Source organism: Zea mays, chromosome 4, assembly GCF_902167145.1.
Source record: "Zea mays cultivar B73 chromosome 4, Zm-B73-REFERENCE-NAM-5.0, whole genome shotgun sequence".
NCBI classification, from domain to species: domain Eukaryota; kingdom Viridiplantae; phylum Streptophyta; class Magnoliopsida; order Poales; family Poaceae; genus Zea; species Zea mays.
The window spans coordinates 41567595-41586465 of record NC_050099.1 but is presented as its reverse complement, the minus strand read 5'-3'; the positions used below and the strand labels follow the sequence as shown (position 1 = coordinate 41586465).

Below are 18871 nucleotides of genomic sequence, written 5' to 3'. Positions count from 1 at the left end.
GAGAAGAAACAAAGACAGTAGAAGTACAGGCCTGCAAGGCCAAACAGCCCAGTTATAATAGCGGCCTACTCGCTGACTTGTGTCCCTTCCGGCCGTCTACCACCGAGCGAGCTTGGGCTCTCCCCGGCCTCCTCCGCCTCCGCCTCCGCCTCCACCTCCGCCTCCGCCCGCCGCGCCCGTTCCCTTCCCGCGCACCGCGCGTCCCCGAGCTATCCCTGGTGCTGCTGGTGCTGGACGCGCGCCAGTCCGAGATCCTCGGGGCCCTGGGACCGAATTGCTCCTCCTCTTCTCCGGTAAGGAACCCTAGCTCTTGGCTTCGCCTGGGTGTGTTTGTCCGCCAGGCGATCCGTTTCGTCTCGTTCCGTGGACTTCCGCGCTTCCCGGGCGCAATCTGAGCCCGAACACCTGCTTATTCCCCCGTCTATTTGCAACGCTGTTCCTTTGCCGCGTCGGTCGATTCCAGCCGCGTCTGCTGCTTGGTCGCCACCAAAACGTCAGGAGCACGATGAAGCGCAAGCACGGCCGCAAGCCGGCGGACAAGAAGGCTGATCCGTCGGAGTCCACCTCGCCGGAATCCGCGTCCAGTTCCAGCACGGAGGCGTCGGACAGCCCGCGAAACCAGGCTGAGGAGGATAACCCGCCGCTCGTAGATGCTGGGGCAGCAGTGCCTGAACCACCGTCTCCTCCTCCTGCTCAACCTTCTGAGCCACCTCGGAAGCCCAGTGCCACCGCGCCGGCTAATCCTCCAGCGGACATAACGTACAGCAGGCCCAAGGTGGGGGCTGTGTACGGCCGTGTCAAACTGAAGTTCAAGTCGTCCAAGACGGTGGACTCGCCGCTGCGCCCGCAGCAGCAGGATTCTTTGGAAGCTCAAGTGCTGCCTGCTGATGCTGGTGCATCGGAGAGCGCTGCTGTCCCTGAAGTGGTCAAAGGAGCTGATGCGGAGAAGGCTACGGTTGTAATGGATGGGCAGCAAGCAGAGGGGCAGGGGCTGGAGTCGAGTGACGCAGATAAGGAAAAGGTTTCAAGGAAAGTAGGAGGCATCAAGATCAAGTTGGCGGGGCTGCCTTCTGTAGAAAGCAACACTCCGGATCGGAAATCCGATTCAACAGATGAGCGTCCTCCGAGCAAGCGGGAAGCTCTTTTGGGAAGCAAAAAAATGGAGGATGCGGTGGAGCTGAGGAGCTCACAGGAGTCCGAAGAAAAACAGTCTACTCCGGAACATCAGCGCAATGAGAAAGAGCTGGCTGCTGCATTAGAAGTGAGTAGAATTCGGTTTACCTTCATTTGATGTCTATTGAGTTTTACCTGTGAGGGATCTGCTGAATCTGGAATTCTGGATAATAAAGGTTATACTCAAACTCTGTTCTCACTTGTTTCTCAGGCTATTAAGAAAGTTATGAAGATGGACGCTGCTGATCCGTTCAATGTTCCAGTGGATCCTGTTGCATTAGAAATACCTGTGAGTATTTTGTACTAGGCATTGCGGTTTCTTTGGTTTGAAATATAGTAATACACATACACCACAACTCTTCATCTGTTAAGCATGGCTTGCCTGTCCAGTGTGGCACACCAGCAATGGAAAACCACCCTGTAAAACCATCCAAGGGGGTTGATTAAACTGTATTAACTAGATAAGGTGCACAGTACCTGGTTAAAGCTTTACCATAGACCGTACGCTTTCCAGATGAAATGACCTATAGGCTGTAGCACATAGTAGTTTAATCCTTTGAGAAGTTGTGGTATAATTTTGACCACCCGTGCTGTGGGTTCAGAACTTCAGAGATGGTTTCTATAAATGTGTATTGAATTTGTCGTTTGCCCTTAGTCTGTCTGTCTTCTGGTGGGTCAAATTCTATCCGCAAAGATCTAAATTTTGGGGTAGTACACTCAACGTGTCTTTTCTTAATACTACTGTCTAGAGTCTAGACTTCTATCATGGGAATGCTTATCTAACTAGGATGAAAGCTTCACCTTTTCTTATGACACTGGGAGCAAAACCCTATCAGGGTACATTAACTTTCTCAGGTGCATATTGTGATATATGGAACATAGATAAGAGGGTAAGGAAAGATATTGCAAAGTTGAAACCTCAAACGTGGATAAGTTCAGCTGGCAGCTGCAGTTTTTATTTTCCTTTTGTTTCTTGGATTTTTCTATCTATGTCTCCTAGCCTTTGTCTTAACCCAAGTACCTAGCTATATAAGTATATGTTGATGAATATATATCTTTTGCTTATTCTTTCACGTCACCTGTTTCCCAACTCATAACACATATCGAACTTTGTAGGATTATTTTGATGTTATTGAGACTCCTATGGATTTTGGCACAATATGTCAAAACTTGGAACGTGGTGACAAGTATATGAATTCAGAGGATGTATATAAGGATGTACAGTTCATATGGGATAACTGTACCAAGTACAATAGTAAAGGTGATTACATAATTGAGCTTATGAAACGGGTCAAGAAGGGCTTCATGAAATATTGGTTGGCCGCTGGCTTGTATTCTGATGTGCTAGACAGTGGTATGTATTGGATATCTGCAGTTATCGTCATTTGTCCTTAATTTACTTCTGTTAAATGTTTGATTTGATTTGATTCTTGTCAACTGCTACTATTTGTAATTTCAAGTAGCATGCAAATGAATTTTAAATATATGTCATCAATGTCTATTTTATCATCGATTCATTTGTCAGACATTTATGATTTATTTTAAAATATAATTCAGTGAGCAGTGAGGAAAACAAGCTTATTGCGTCATGTACATCTGATGTACATGTACCCAGAATTTTTTAGAACTTTTGGATTATAACAATGAACTAAATATGCGATCATTGCACCCTCCTTAAGCATTTCGTTGCAATGGAAAACTATTCTTACACATAACTGTCATCCATTTCGACCCATCTGGAATTTCCCTTTCCCTTTACGTGTGCTCCCATATATGATTTACCCAGATATTATGTAGGCGGCAATGACAACCCTGGCGATGAGGATGCGAAAGGCCACTCAAAAAGCAAGGTTAAGAACAAAAGGCGACGCCCAGGGTATGCCATTAACCTATCCCGGCAGCTGCATGCAAGTTCTTAATCTATTCTAGAGGCTAAACTATCATGAAGCGAAGCTGATGTGTCGTGCAACTTCAGCACAAATGTAGATGGGATGAAAACGATCGGAAACGGTCGGAAACGATATCGTCTATACGAAAACGGTTGCCGGTCGGTCGGAAATTTACCCGATTTCATAATTAATCTACTTGTTGGCGACTACAATATGATGTTGATAGATATTTGAAATTCAAATTTTAAAAACGGTAATTTTCGGAAACAACATTGTCTTTACGGAAACGATACGATTACGAGGCCCCGGTTATGGGATTTTCGGAAACGGTTTTCATCCCTCATGTGACAATTATGATGTATTGTGGTACTGGCAAATAGAGGTTGGAAATAAAGGAAAATATTCGAGTTCGACGTGGAAAAAAGATGACCACACCCACCCCATCAGAGCACATGCTAGGCATTCTGCAACGTTAAACACTTCATTAGGTTATGACTTGACCCTTTTAGTCTTATGCCAAATGCTGGTATGGGATTTTCAATTTCGGTTTGGGATGCTTATGGATGATATTTACTTATACAATCTCGGTTTCTGGTGGTGTGTTCTGCACCACCATCCCATCACATGAAACCGACGTCAACAGGCAACAGTGCCCTCACTTGCATATTGGCTAGTTATTTAGTTAAGAATAAGTGGAAAACTGGAATATTCAAAGATCATAAGAGAAATCATGCATCTCTTCTGAAATCGTCCACCTCTTCAGGTTCAGGGTCTTTCAGTGCTGTTCCATTTCCATGTCTGATATTGTATCAATTAAACGTGTTACATAGCTAGTCTATTGTCTCTGAAAAGAGTATTGATTTAGACCTTCACTACTCAACACTAAGATCATGTATATTTATTCCTCTTAGAAACACTCAGACTGAGTCACTGAGCTCACCAGTGGACAATCACCTATGACCTATCGTACTGTGTGTTTTAAAGCCCACAATCTACAGCGTCAGAACAGTGTTTTGCACGCCAACTTATTCGTGCTGGTGACCTCAGTCTCAGGGGCAGAGCTTGGTTAAGGCCAAAGTGGGCTATTGCCTCCCCTGCCAATGCAATTTTCCACTAGTTAAACAGTGAAATCGATACTGTTCATTGTTGTTTAATTTAGAGTTCTATGAACTGCTCCCCTTTATTTCTATGGTCAAGCTCCGCCACTGGAAACACTGAATTTTTCCGATGATGGTTCCTTTGAAAGTTGGAATGGACCTGTAATGCTTTAGAAGATGTTTATTGTTTTTTTCTTTTCTTTAGGAGAATTAGTAGGAGGGCCATATTGACTATATTGTTTAGCGTTCTTACATGATGTTTGACTGCAGGAACGATCGCCATAAAAGTGACTGCATATGTGCTGTTTGTCAAGTTACAAGGCGTAAGAAAGAAAGGGATGAAATAGTGGCTGTTATAGATAATGAAACTGCTGCAATGGATAGTAACCCTTCTGAGCAGCATGACATGGAGGTTAGCTTGAACATCTACATCATTTTATTTCTGTTGTTATGCTTTTTGGTCAAGGGGTCTTCCCAAATGCGCTTTAATTTTATTTCTCCATGTTTCTGTTGCCATTTTGGTGTTCTGGAAGACTCATATGACACTTCTTTCAATTGAACAACCATGCCTCTGTTATCTGCAACTCTTTGTCGTTAACATCAAAGTAGTATACTCATATTACAATGTCTCCGTTTGAATAATGGCACTCTTGTTTCTGCAATTTTCTGTTTCTGGAAAACTCGACCAACCTAGGAGGAACTAGGTGTCTTTTTAATTAAGAAGAAATAGGCACCCAAATTCTCCAATTTTCTATTTCTATCTTTCTGAAATCTGAACATCAAAGTAATGCTTAGTTGCTTACATATCAAGATGATGTTGGGTATATATTACATCTGCTTGAATCATTCCAAGTATCAATTTTGGCTTTTCTCACTGTATACTTAGTCATGGCACAATCAATGTTTTTTTTACTCTCTATACTACATGTTGTGATGTTCTTATTCTCCGAGCGTAAAGGACTAGAGGTGTTTTCAAGCACGCAGGTTGTATTCACCTTGAACTAATATATGTTTTGCTTGTCAGGGAAACTCTGGTGCTAATAATATTGGTAATCATGACACTTGCTCTAGCCAGGAGCAGCCGTCACAAACTTATGTGTACAAAGAGGCATCAGAAGCAAACGATTCTGAGATTCAGATGGAAGATGTTGGAAAGTTGTCCGTTGATCAGACATCTAGTTTGGTGCTTCTTGACTATGAAGACGAGGGTTCCAGACAATATTTGGTGGAAAAAGGACAGACTGAGTATAGAGATATGAACAGTAACGAAGAGCACACCCCCACTGGCATTCAGCCTAACGAGTACTCTGATGTTGAGCATCACCAGCAAAAGGTAACTATAGCCAGACTTTCAGGACAGCCTCAGAATTTTGTTTCCATGTGTATGTTGCCATTCTTAGGGCTTGTTCGGTTATTCCCAATACACATGGATTGGATGGGATTGGAAAAAATTGTGAAGAAGTTTGAGCTGTTTGGGATTCAAACCCATCCAATCCCGCTCAATCCATATGGATTGAGAGCTAACCGAACAAGCCCTTACTTGATAATATGCTAGGATTAGTACAGGAAAAAAAAGGTTCTATATAAGCTATATTGCTTAGTGGTTGGGATCTTTTGATTCACAGTTTGACTTCATTCCTCATCTTGTCCTATGTCTGCTCGAGTGTCACCTGGGCAATCTGGTTTTGGTCCCACTGACATGCCCTGTTGTCGGTACACCTGTTAGTGGCTTACTGTCTCTGTGCTGTTTCTCTTTGTTATGACCCGCACATCTTATGTAGTAGTGCCAGAGGCAACAACTACAGTGGGCACAAAGTCATTGTTGCATGCCGGCTATGAATCTATGGAAAAAGGTAAAGCTCAGCTTTTGTGTCGTGTCATCACAGGGGCAGACAGAGACCACCAGCCAAGAGATTGAAATGGAGGACTATCCTATTCAGCAGGAGAACCCTTTATTCCTGCAACTCCGTGCGAGCCTCTTCCCCAGCAACTGGAGCAGCACTTTCAGGGGGCGACATTCCCTGTTCCGTCCGCGACGCCGAGCCCCGGTGAAGGCGAGCCCTCTGCATGTAGCCATGGCGGCAATAATGAAGCGGTAGGTATTTCTGGGAGCCTGGTTTTTCTGTGAAGTGAAGCTCCAGGTAGGTAGCGGCGCTGACTTTGGCAAAAGCTGTACCCCTCAAGACATGGAAGCAGGTTGGAATGCTGAGGCTGATTAGTAGTTTATACATACATGTGGGTGCGAGATTAGTTTGAGGCGTGCTCCCATCTCTGTAGGCGGCATATGGATTCAGAATTCTGTTTGATTTTTATTTTATTTTATTTTATGTGGGGGGTAATTGTGATAGCCACATGTTGGTCCATTTGCTTGCCGCCCTGGAATAGGGCTCTTGGTCTGACGAAACACCCTCCCATATAATTTGATGATCTGAAGGGTTTGTTTATTGTCTGGGCAAATTCTTCTCCCCAACTGCCCACCTGACCAGAGAGAGGAAAAAGAAAAGAGATGCTCTTCGCCCCAACAGAAGATCAGACTGGGATACATACATGATTGATGATTCGGACTTGAATATTTGCTCTGACATTCTGGAATCAGTTGTGCTGTAGACCTGTCACCTACCTCTGTGAGGAGGTTCCTTGAGACTAGTAGTGCATTATACTATGATGGTATGAATGGCGGTATGCATGTGCCGCACAGTGAAGAGGAAATCTGCGGCATCGCCATTCTTGAAGGGTGTTTTAAGCATCCCGGGCAATCTAATCTTTGCTGAATGACTTTTGGCAGTACAAGGTGGTTCCCTTCTTGAGTAAGTGAGCTGTAAACCTAACCAACCTCGAGTCGAGTGTACTGCAGGCAAGTAGCAGGAGTACGAAAGCTGCAAAACCTTTCTAACCCAAAAGACCATGCATGTGTGTGGATGTGTCTAACAAGTCCTTCCCCTAGGTTTCCTTGGTCGGTTGATGACACGAGAATGAGTGGATGGAAGAAGAGTACAATCGTAGAAAGAATGGGAGGGATGAAATCCGTGTTGATCCAGAAACTGACTGGCTGCTGGCAGACAAAAATCGAGAGCATCAGCAGGGATCTCTTCTCCATTGACACTTGAATCTGAAATGGACCAAGTCAAGTCTACCAAACCAACCCCTCATCTCTGGAGCCTGTGGAGCAGCAGCTTCTTGCTTGTTTTTTTATATATTATTGTAACTAAAGAAAGAAAGAACGAAGGGGGGGGGGGGGGGGGGGGGGGGGAAGAGAGAAATATATTTGTTTTTTTTAAAAGAAAACTCCACGCAAACGCGTTTCTTTCCCTCCATGGGCGCGCGCTCACCTACTAGAAACAAACAAAAAGCGAAAATCCAAGCGAAGCCAAGGCACCCACTCGATTGTCGATTCCCGATCTCTCCTCCCCTCGCGTACCGTAGCAGTCCAGCGCGGCAGGGCCGGGGCAAGCAACGGCAACCTCGCGCGCTCATGTCGTCTCCTCCCTCCGGATGCCAATGTCTAGCCATGCCCACGCCGGCCACCGCCGTCTTTTCCTCCTGACGAGCACGAGCACGAGTCTTGCTTTCGTCGCCGCCGTCCTCCTCCTGATCGTCGACGCGTGCGCGGCGTCGCGGCAGTTCTCCACGGTCGCCATCTCCCACGCGCCCAACGCCACGCTCGTCTGCGCGCTCGTCACCAGCGCCGATGACGCGGGAGCGGGGCCACCAGGCTCTTCCAAGCTGCGCTGCACCTCGCTCCCCGACGGCCAGCAGTTCGTCTACCCCTCCGCTGACATCCCCTACAACGCCATCGCCGCCGGGACCGACTTCCTGTGCGGCCTCATGGCGCCGCTCGGCGGCCACGCCGCCATGCGCTGGTGGTCCTTCTCCGAGGAGTTCGCGGCCAACCGCTCCCGCCCCGTCGGCCGCCGCCTCTACTGGGGCCCCTCGCTTCGCTCGCTCAGCGCCGGCGGCTCCCACGCCTGCGGCCTCTCCGACGACCACGGCCCCAGCTGCTGGGAGTGGCCGCGCCTCGCCCTCCCGAAAGGCCTCGACTTCTCCCGCATCGCGCTGGGCCACGACTTCCTCTGCGGCATCGACAAGCTCGATAACACCAGCATGAGCTGCTTCGGCGCCATGACCGCGCCGTCGCTGGCTCCCGCCCCCGCGGCCTTCGCGACCATCGCCGCCGGCCACCGCCACGCCTGCGCCGTCGACGCAGAGGGTGGATTCGGCTGCTGGGGCGACGACGACGGCGACGTCCCCAACGTGCCGGCACACGAGCTGCCGGCCGACATGCTGGCCATGGCACTCGGCAACGGCTCCACCTGCATCCTCTCCGGCATCGGCAGGGTCCAGTGCTGGGGCGCCGTCCAGGTGCCGGACCAGTACCGGAACGCGGACTTCCTGGCCATCGAGGCCGACGGGGGCGCGGTGTGCGGCATCCTCAGGAGCAACTACTCCGTCGCGTGCTGGGGGAGGACCGACAGATTCGGCACCGGCGGTAGCCTGGTCTACAACAGCACCATGCCCGGCGCCTGCACGCACAAGAAGAGCTGCCCCTGCGACATCATCTCCGGCTCCGGCGCGCTCTGTGGCAGCGGCGGCTCCGAGGGCGGCGAGGAGCTCGCCGTCTGCCAAGCCTGCGCGGTGCGGCTGAACGCTTCTAGGCTCCTCATCACCAACGGTAGGGAGCGATCGGCAGCCGGAGACGACGACAGCGGGAAGAGGAAGGCCAGGACCCTGGCCGTCGCGCTCAGCGTGGGCGGCGCCGGCGCCGCGGTGCTCGCGGCGGCTGCGGTGGCGCTGTACCTCGTGTCGTACAGGAAGCGGGACAACAAGAAGACGCTGACGCTGCGTCTCGGGGAGTCGTCGTCCCGGCGGCTGTGCCGCGATGTGGAGGCCACGGCCATGCCGGCGCCGCCGGTCCCGCCGCTCGGATGCGAGGAGTTCACGCTTCGTGACCTGTCGCGCGTCACCGACGGCTTCTCGGAGGAGAAGAAGATCGGGAGCGGCAGCTTCGGGTCGGTGTACCGCGCCAGGCTCCCCGACGGGCGCGAGGTGGCGATCAAGCGCGCGGAGCGCAGCGGCAGCGGTGGGCGGCGGCGCCGCCGCTTCGACGCGGAGCGCGCGTTCCGTGCGGAGCTGCGGCTGCTGTCGCGGGTGAACCACCGCAACCTGGTGCAGCTGCTGGGTTTCTGCGAGGAGCGCGGCGAGCGCATCCTGGTGTTCGAGTTCATGCCCCACGGCGCGCTCCACGACCACCTCCACGGCAGCGGGCGGCGCAACGACGTCGGCGGGTACTCGCCGCTGTTCGCGTCGTGGGAGACGCGGCTCCGGGTGGCGCTGGACGCGGCGCGCGGCGTGGAGTACCTGCATTGCTACGCCGTGCCAGCCATCATACACCGCGACGTGAAGCCCTCCAACATCCTGCTCGACGGCGACTGGACGGCCAAGGTGTCCGACTTCGGGCTGTCCCTGGCCAGCGGCGGCACGGGCGCCGCCGCGTCGCCGGCGTCCGCCACGGCCGGCACGGTGGGGTACATCGACCCGGAGTACTACCGGCTGCAGGAACTGACGGAGCGCAGCGACGTGTACAGCTTCGGCGTGGTGCTGCTGGAGCTGGTCACCGGCCGCAAGGCCATCCATCGGACGAACCAGGACGGCAGCGGGTCCCCCCGGAACGTGGTCGAGTTCGCCGTGCCGGCGGTCGAGGCGGGCAGCGTCACAAAGATCCTGGACGAGCGCGTGCCGCCGCCGCGCGGGCACGAGGTGGAGGCGGTGGCGCGCGTCGCCAAGATCGCCTCGGAGTGCGTCCGACCACGGGGGCGCGCGAGGCCGATCATGTCTGAGGTGGTGGCGGAGCTGGAGTGGGCCGTCACCCTGTGCGAGGAGTCCGTCGTGGCCGCCGCCGGACACAACAGCTCCCGGCACGGCGGCTCCGACCTGTCGCGTTCGCGTTCGCGCTCCGAGTCCGACGACCCGAGCCCGTTCCACACACGCGAGCTCGGCTTCGGCTTCGGCTTCGGTCTCGGCCTCGGCTCGAGCCGACCCGTCACCCATGGCAGGTCTCACTCAACGATGTAAAATATCACGGGGTTTTTTTTTGTCTCTTCTCTTTTTACTTTTTCACGGTTGGTATACATACATAGACTGCATTAGTTGATGTCCATAAAACGGTTAATTTTCAAAAGAAGAAAGAAACAGAAAATAACAGAGAGGGAAAGAAGTTCTTCAGATGCATCCTTTTGTGTCTAATTTAAATTTTTGATTTGTATAGATGAGATAAAATCTCAGTGAATGGTAGCTTGACCAAATCTGACATGTAGCATGTAGGGGCGGGGAAAGAAGCTAATTTGTGACTTTGGGTTGGTAGAGAGAGAGAGAGGAAGAAGAAGATGATACAGCTGTGACCTGTGTGAGGTGGTGTGGAGAACTGGAGATAGATGTAACAACGGTACTTAACTCAACCAACTGGTGCTGTACAATTATATATTTTTAATGACACATTCGGACTGGGTGTAATCATCACCTACAATCATTTGATATGCTGACAGCTGCAGTGCCTAAGTAGCTTTGTATGGCAACACATGCTGCCCCGGCCTTCACAATTCTAGCAAACAAATAGTACTTGTTCTCTGCATGCTCCATATAAAAATGAAAAATCCGATCCTCTGTTGGTTTTGCCCCCAGCAGTTTTGGCAGGATGCAGCAGTCTTGGAAACGAACTCTGTATTGATGGCGGCATGATACTGATTAGTACACTAATTGTGGTCTATAATACGGCACGGCTTATTAGGGCTCGTTTGGTTACTTTAGTCTAGTGACTAAAGTTTAGATAGGAAACTAAGACCCTATTTGGGAACAAAGTTTTTGAAAACCACAGTTTTTGAAATACTACAATATACTTTAGTCATGACAATACCGCAGTTTACAATACCACAATTTTGGAAACTGAGGTTCAGACCTAAGGCCCCGTTTGGAAGTAAAGTTTTTTCATGGTTTTTGAGAAATACCATAGTATCGGCTAATACTACGGTATTCTAGACTAGAAGCTGTTTGAGAGATCATTAGAAAACAGAGTTTTTAATACTATGGTTTAACCAAAACCACAGTATTTTTGGAGTATTTGATACAGATGTTCGGACCCAAGTTTTCTATTCGGCGCGTGTTTTCCCCCGTCGCAACCCGATCGACTCGCGCTATTTTCATACCCGCCAATATTTTTCTCCCGCCATCACCCAACTCTTCTAACGCACTCCCGCCGCCCCCAGCTCTTTCTCCTGCCGGCTGCCCAGATTCATCTCCTCCAGGCCACCCCTCCCTAGGTTCTCTTCCCCTGGATCTCTCCGCCACCCTTCTCGCTTGTGCAGTGGTCCATTGAGCCAGCACCACATGCGAGGAGCTGGGAAGGAGGATAGAACTGGTAAGTACCTGTTCATTCTCCTCTCTATTCATGTCTATTCATGGCAGAATCAAGCTGGCAAGGAGTTGGGAAGGAGGACAAAACTGAGAATGATTTCCATCTAACCATTGGTTGATTATCTTGTATTTGCTAGAATGTTTTGTCGGTTGATGGTTGCTGCATCATGTATTCGATGGACTAATTTTATTTTGAACTTCTCTAGCCGATGGTAACTGCTATTTGAATTTAAACTGTGCTACCAATCATGTCGAGCTGATGGTTGAATTTAAACAAGCCAAAAACTGTGCTACCAAACATGGCTATGTATTAAGAAATACTACGTTTTTACTACTGTTTTGTTAAAACTGTGGTTTTCTGTCACGACATCTTGTATACTATGGTTTTGATATACTGTAGTATTTGAAAGCTACAGTGCCAAACAGGGCCTAAGTTTAGAATACCTTAAAACAACTATAGTATTTGCAATACTTCAGTTTTAAAAACAGAGATTTTAGTCAACTTGTCAAACACCATTATGTATATAATACTGCAGTATTTGAGAATACTGCAGTATTCTTCTAAAACTGTGAAAAAACTTCACTCCCAAACACCCCCTAAAGTTTAGTCTCTACCATATTTAGTTCTAAGGACTAAAAGTATTCAGAACGCATTAAATAAATCATAAGAGGACCAAAATATCTCTTAGTGTTTTTCCCGTCATTAGTGCAACTGAAATAAAGAAGGGGCGAAAAGTGAAATTAAGACCCCATTTGGTTTTAGGTGATTAAAGTTTAGTGACTAAAGTTTAGTCATTTTTAGTCCTAAAGAGGCAAACATGGTGACTAGAGTGGGGTGACTAAACTTAAGTTCTCAAAGGGGCGACTAAAAAGGATTAAAGTAGGATTTTTACCTCATTTGCCCTCTCATCTTTCTTAGTACAGCAGGAATCAACTAATTAATAGGGGTAATGCAATCATTATTCGCATCAATTAATGCTTTTTAGTCAGATTTAGTCACAAGAACCAAACAAGGTACTTTAGTGACTAAATCTTAGTCCCTAAAATTTAGTTAGGTGACTAAAGAAACCAAACGAGGGCTAATATGATTTAGTCTCTTTTAGTCACCTTTTGAGGGAGTAGAGACTAAACAGTTTAGTCCTTATTTTAGTCACGTCGTTTGGTAATTTAGGGACTAAATAATACTAAAATAGAGTCCCTCAAATCAAAGGCCTTAATTGGGAGGGATGCTAGCTAGAAGAAGCTAGCTAGCTAGCTCGTGATCCATGAGCAGGGACAGGGTGTAGCAAAAATTCCCTTGCAGCTTACGCATGGAAGCATTGAATTCGGAACCCCAAATCGGTTATTCCATCACCTATCGTCCATCAAGGTAGTAGAGCCATTTGGTGGAGGCTCAACGTACCAACTTTATATTACCAACCAATCGATGAAAGGCCTGTTAGAGCAAGTATAATGATCGGAGATACTCCTGCCGACTCAAGTGGTAGAGAGAGAGTTGAGAAAAATCATTGAACCGATGCTTGAGTATCCGCCGGATGTTTAATGGATCATGATCTAAATAATTCTTTACAAAATGTTAATATACTAAATATAATTTAGTTCATAAATAAATAAAAATAGAGTTTCAATCCTAACATGATTCGATCTTTAAATCTTTTAGTGTAAAATTTAGAGTTTATTGTCATCCCTACGAGGCGTATGCGCCTGTTTATTCATTCTTTCCTTCTTTTGTGAACTTCTTTTGAGAACATAGAACCAAAGGTGCCGGGAAGCGGGAAGGAAGAAGGACGACAAACTGAAGAGACGGAAAGAAAGCACAAAGGCTAATGGGCAGCTCATCAGCTAGCTAGCTAGGCGGTGTCGTGTTGGGTGTTTCTTCATGCAGGGCTGAGGCGATGGAGGTCAACTCGATAGATCAGTAAGGGACATGCCAGGGTGATCAATTAAGCCTCCAAGTCAACGTACGCCATATCATACAAAGCTAGCTAGCTGTAACTGGATCTGCTCATCTGTTGCTTGCTATTGGATTGGATCTCCATCACAGTGGCGAACCTAGAGCAAAATTGAGGAGGGTGCAATTGGTCTAGTGGACGCATACTAAATTATTTTCTAGGGGTGCATATATGGTGAAATTTTAACTGCATCTATGTAATGTGCGGGCGCACCTACACCAGGCGCCATAGGACCCGTGATGTGCGCCGAGCCCAGAAACGCGTAGCTGAGTGCGCGGCGTGGCCACCACCAGTGGCTAAGAAGAAAATTATGGAATTCTTTCTATCTGCTAGTCCTAAATTAGTGGAGTTTGTTTCTCCAATTAGTTAGGGATTTCTTTCTATCTGCTATTCCTAAATTAGTGGAGTTTGTTTCTCCAATTAGTTGAGCCGCAGGCCATATATACCCATGTACCGACCAATTGAGGATTAAGAATATTATTACCTCCAATCTCCTCCTTACCTCTACCTAAGCCGACGATCAGGGGAATAACCCGATCGACGAAGATGGCACGGGGGCAAAACTCGGTCGACGACCACGGACCGCGACTACGAACTACGTAGTCGGCGACCCACCACCTTGAGTGTCTCTGCTCTTGACAACCTGGTATCCAGATCCCGACGTTCCTCGCCCACCCGTTCTGCCCATCTGTCCACCGCATCCGCCCTTCCGTCCGCTGCCGCGGCCATTTCCCATAGCCCACCAATGTCGCCTTCCTCTTCCACTACCTCCACCGTGGCTCACCGTGCCATGGCGGATCCGACCCTCGCTGATGTGGTGTCTATGTTGAGGGCCCTCAACGCCAACTTGATGGCCGTGAAAGCCGAGCTGGTAGGCCTCACGGACAAGTCCGCCTTGACGTCGGACAAGGGTGGCGGCCGCCCAGTCGGGCATCGTGACCTCGACCGCCCGCCTAGATTCCATAAGCTTGATTTCCCACGCTACGATGGGAAGTCTGACCCTTTGCTCTTCGTCAACAAGTGTGAGTCTTATTTCCAGCAGCAGCGCACAATGCCGGAGGAAAAGGTGTGGATGGTGTCACACCCGATTTTGAAAGGCAAACTGATAGTCGCCTAGAGGGGGGTGAATAGGGCGAAACTGAAATTTACAAATATAAACACAACTACAAGCCGGGTTAGCGTTAGAAATAAAAACAAGTCCGAGAGAGAGGGCGCAAAACAAATCGCAAGCAAATGAAGAGTGTGACACGTGGATTTGTTTTACCGAGGTTCGGCTCTCGCAAACCTACTCCCCGTTGAGGAGGCCACAAAGGCCGGGTCTCTTTCAACCCTTACCCTCTCTCAAACGGTCCCTCGGACCGAGTGAGCTTCTCTTCTCAAATCAAAATCGGGAACAAAACTTCCCCGCAAGGGCCACCACACAATTGGTGCCTCTTGCCTTGATTACAATGGAGTTTTGATCACAAGAACAAGTGAGAAAGAAAAGAAGCAATCCAAGCGCAAGAGCTCAAAAGAACACGACAAATCTCTCTCGCTAATCACTAAAGACTTGTGTGGAATTGGAGAGGATTTGATCTCTTTGGTGTGTCTAGAATTGAATGCCTAGCTCTTGTAAGTGGTGAGAAGTGGAAAACTTGGATGCAATGAATGGTGGGTGGTTGGGGGTATTTATAGCCCCAACCACCAAACTAGCCGTTTGGTGGGGCTGTCTGTCGCATGGTGCACCGGACAGTCCGGTGCACACCGGACATGTCCGGTGCGCCAGCCACGTCACCAAAGCCGTTGGGTTCTGACCGTTGGAGCTCTGACTTCTGGGCCCGCCTCGATGTCCGGTGGCGCACCGGACATGAACTGTAGAGTGTCCGGTGCGCCAGTATGGGCGTGCCTGACGTCTGCGCGCTCTGGCGCGCATTAATTGCTGTTGCAGGCGACCGTTGGCGCGAAGTAGCCGTTGCCCCGCAGCTACACCGGACAGTCCGGTGTACACCGGACATGTCCGGTGAATTATAGCGGAGCAGTTGTTGCAGTTTCCCGAAGCTGGCGAGTTCCAGAGCCGCGTCCTCTTGGAGCACCGGACAGTCCGGTGAATTATAGCGCGCCGGCCCTGAAAAATTCCCGAGGCTGAGGAGTTCTGCGCGAAGTCCCCTGGTGCACCGGACAGTCCGGTGCGCCAGACCAGGGAGCCTTTCGGGATGCCTTTAGCTCTCTATTTTGAACCCAACTTTGGTCTTTTTAATTGGCTTGTTGTGAACCTTTGACACCTATATAACTTATACACTAGAGCAAACTAGTTAGTCCAATTATTTGTGTTGGGCAATTCAACCACCAAAATTAATTAGGGACTAGGTATAAGCCTAATTCCCTTTCAATCTCCCCCTTTTTGGTGATTGATGCCAACACAAACCAAAGCAAATATGGAAGTGCATAATTGAACTAGTTTGCATAATGTAAGTGCAAAGGTTGCTTGGAATTGAGCCAATGTAAATACTTACAAGATATGCATGGATTGTTCCTTTATTTTTAACATTTTGGACCACGCTTGCACCACATGTTTTGTTTTTGCAAACTATTTTGTAAATCCTTTTCAAAGTTCTTTTGCAAAAAGTCAAAGGTAAATGAATAAGATTTTGCAAAGCATCTTCAAGATTTGAAATTTTCTCCCCTTGTTTCAAATGCTTTTCCTTTGACTAAACAAAACTCCCCCTAAATGAGATCCTCCTCTTAGTGTTCAAGAGGGTTTTGATATATTATTTTTGAAATACTACATTCTCCCCCTTTTGAACACAATAAGATACCAATTTGAAAATACTCTTTGAAAAACTAAATTTTTGAAATGGGTGGTGGTGCGGTCCTTTTGCTTTGGGCTCATACTCTCTCCCCCTTTGGCATGAATCGCCAAAAACGGAATCATTAGAGCCCTAAGAATTACTCTCTCCCCCTAATAAATAAATGAGTGAAGATTATACCAAAGACGGAGTCCTTTTGCTTGGTGCTCATGCTTTTTTCCCCCAGAAATGGAGAGTTGCTTGAAGTGACAGCGAAGGATGAGTTACGGAGTGGAAGCCTTTGTCTTTGCCGAAGACTCCAATTCCCTTTCAATATACCTATGACTTGGCTTGAAATAGACTCGAGAAACACATTAGTTATAGCATATGAAAGAGACATGATCAAAGGCATATTTATGAGCTATGCGTGCAAGTTAGCAAAAGAAATTCCTAGAATCAAGAATATTGAGCTCATCCCTAAGTTTGGTAAAAGATTGTTCATCAAGTGGCTTGGTAAAGGTATCGGCTAATTGATCTTTAGTGTTAATGTATGCAATCTCGATATCTCCCTTTTGTTGGTGATCCCTAAGAAAATGATACCGAATGGCTATGTGCTTAGTGCGGCTATGCTCAACGGGATTATCCGCCATCTTGATTGCACTCTCATTATCACATAGCAAAGGGACTTTGGTTAATTTGTAACCGTAGTCCCGCAGGGTTTGCCTCATCCAAAGCAATTGCGCGCAACAATGGCCTGCGGCAATGTACTCGGCTTCGGCGGTAGAAAGAGCGACCGAATTTTGCTTCTTTGAAGCCCAAGACACCAAGGATCTTCCCAAGAACTGGCAAGTCCCTGATGTGCTCTTCCTATTGATTTTACACCCCGCCCAATCGGCATCCGAATAACCAATTAAATCAAAAGTGGATCCCCTAGGATACCAAAGCCCAAACTTAGGAGTGTAAGCCAAATATCTCAAGATTCGTTTTACGGCCGTAAGGTGAGCTTCCTTAGGGTCGGCTTGGAATCTTGCACACATGCATACGGAAAGCATAATATCCGGTCGAGATGCACATAAATAGAGTAAAGAACCTATCATCGACCGATATACCTTTTGATCCACGGACTTACCTCCCGTGTCGAGGTCGAGATGCCCATTAGTTCCCATGGGTGTCTTGATGGGCTTGGCATCCTTCATCCCAAACTTGTTTAGAATGTCTTGAGTATACTTCGTTTGGCTAATGAAGGTGCCCTCTTGGAGTTGCTTTACTTGAAATCCCAAGAAATACTTCAACTCCCCCATCATAGACATCTCAAATTTTTGTGTCATGATCCTACAAAATTCTTCACATGTAGATTCGTTAGTAGACCCAAATATAATATCATCAACATAAATTTGGCATACAAACAAATCATTGTCAAGAGTTTTAGTGAATAAAGTAGGATCGGCCTTGCCGACTTTGAAGCCATTAGCGATAAGGAAATCTCTAAGGCATTCATACCATGCTCTTGGGGCTTGCTTGAGCCCATAAAGCGCCTTAGAGAGTTTATAAACATGGTTAGGGTACTCACTATCTTCAAAGCCGGGAGGTTGCTCAACATAGACCTCTTCCTTGATTGGTCCATTGAGGAAGGCACTCTTCACGTCCATTTGATAAAGCTTAAAGCCATGGTAAGTAGCATAGGCCAATAATATACGAATTGACTCAAGCCTAGCTACGGGTGCATAGGTTTCACCGAAATCCAAACCTTCGACTTGGGAGTATCCCTTGGCCACAAGTCGAGCTTTGTTCCTTGTCACCACACCATGCTCGTCTTGCTTGTTGCGGAAGACCCATTTGGTTCCTACAACATTTTGATTAGGACGTGGAACTAAATGCCATACCTCATTCCTAGTGAAGTTGTTGAGCTCCTCTTGCATCGCCACCACCCAATCAGAATCTTGAAGTGCTTCCTCTACCCTATGTGGCTCAATAGAGGAAACAAAAGAGTAATGTTCACAAAAATGTGCAACACGAGATCTAGTAGTTACCCCCTTATGAATGTCGCCGAGGATGGTGTCGACGGGGTGATCTCGTTGGATTGCTTGGTGGACTCTTGGGTGTGGCGGTCTTTGTTCTTCATCCTCCTTGTCTTGATCATTTGCATCTCCCCCTTGATCATTGCCGTCATCTTGAGGTGGCTCATTTGCTCGATCCTCTATTTCATCAACTTGAGCTTCATCCTCATTTTGAGTTGGTGGAGATGCTTGCGTGGAGGAGGATGGTTGATCTTGTGCATTTGGAGGCTCTTCGGATTCCTTAGGACACACATCCCCAAGGGACATGTTCCTTAGCGTGATGCATGGAGCCTCTTCATTTCCTATCTCATCAAGATCAACTTGCTCTACTTGAGAGCCGTTAGTCTCATCAAACACAACGTCACAAGAAACTTCAACTTGTCCAGTGGACTTGTTAAAGACTCTATATGCCCTTGTGTTTGAATCATATCCTAGTAAAAAGCCTTCTACAGTCTTAGGAGCAAATTTGGATTTTCTACCTCTTTTAACAAGAATAAAGTATTTGCTACCAAAGACTCTAAAATATGAAATGTT

General features: G+C 47.9%; 2 protein-coding genes across 2 annotated transcripts; both read left to right on the top strand.

The window, feature by feature from the left end:
- LOC100192704 (DNA-binding bromodomain-containing protein) lies at nucleotides 1-6602 on the top strand. Its single transcript, NM_001317179.1, has 8 exons — nucleotides 1-293; nucleotides 464-1261; nucleotides 1385-1462; nucleotides 2290-2527; nucleotides 2971-3049; nucleotides 4430-4571; nucleotides 5184-5492; nucleotides 6046-6602. The coding sequence occupies exons 2-8, from the start codon at nucleotides 506-508 to the stop codon at nucleotides 6256-6258; spliced, it is 1815 nt and encodes a 604-aa protein (NP_001304108.1). The 5' UTR covers nucleotides 1-293; nucleotides 464-505; the 3' UTR covers nucleotides 6259-6602.
- A 141-nt stretch (nucleotides 6603-6743) lies between these two features.
- On the top strand, nucleotides 6744-10640 carry LOC103653153 (serine/threonine-protein kinase-like protein CCR4). The gene has a single exon (XM_008680115.3). It carries the CDS (start codon nucleotides 7652-7654, stop codon nucleotides 10226-10228), a length of 2577 nt encoding a protein of 858 aa, XP_008678337.1. The 5' UTR covers nucleotides 6744-7651; the 3' UTR covers nucleotides 10229-10640.
- The last annotated feature ends 8231 nt before the right edge of the window (nucleotides 10641-18871 follow it).

Excerpts from the sequence above, each read along its gene's own strand:
- LOC100192704 (NM_001317179.1), top strand. The coding sequence starts at position 506 with ATGAAGCGCAAGCACGGCCGCAAGCCGGCGGACAAGAAGGCTGATCCG. Across the intron at positions 1,463-2,289 it reads CTGTTGCATTAGAAATACCT|GATTATTTTGATGTTATTGA; the intron begins GTGAGTATTTTG and ends CGAACTTTGTAG. Across the intron at positions 5,493-6,045 it reads TTGAGCATCACCAGCAAAAG|GGGCAGACAGAGACCACCAG; the intron begins GTAACTATAGCC and ends GTGTCATCACAG.
- LOC103653153 (XM_008680115.3), top strand. The coding sequence starts at position 7,652 with ATGCCAATGTCTAGCCATGCCCACGCCGGCCACCGCCGTCTTTTCCTC.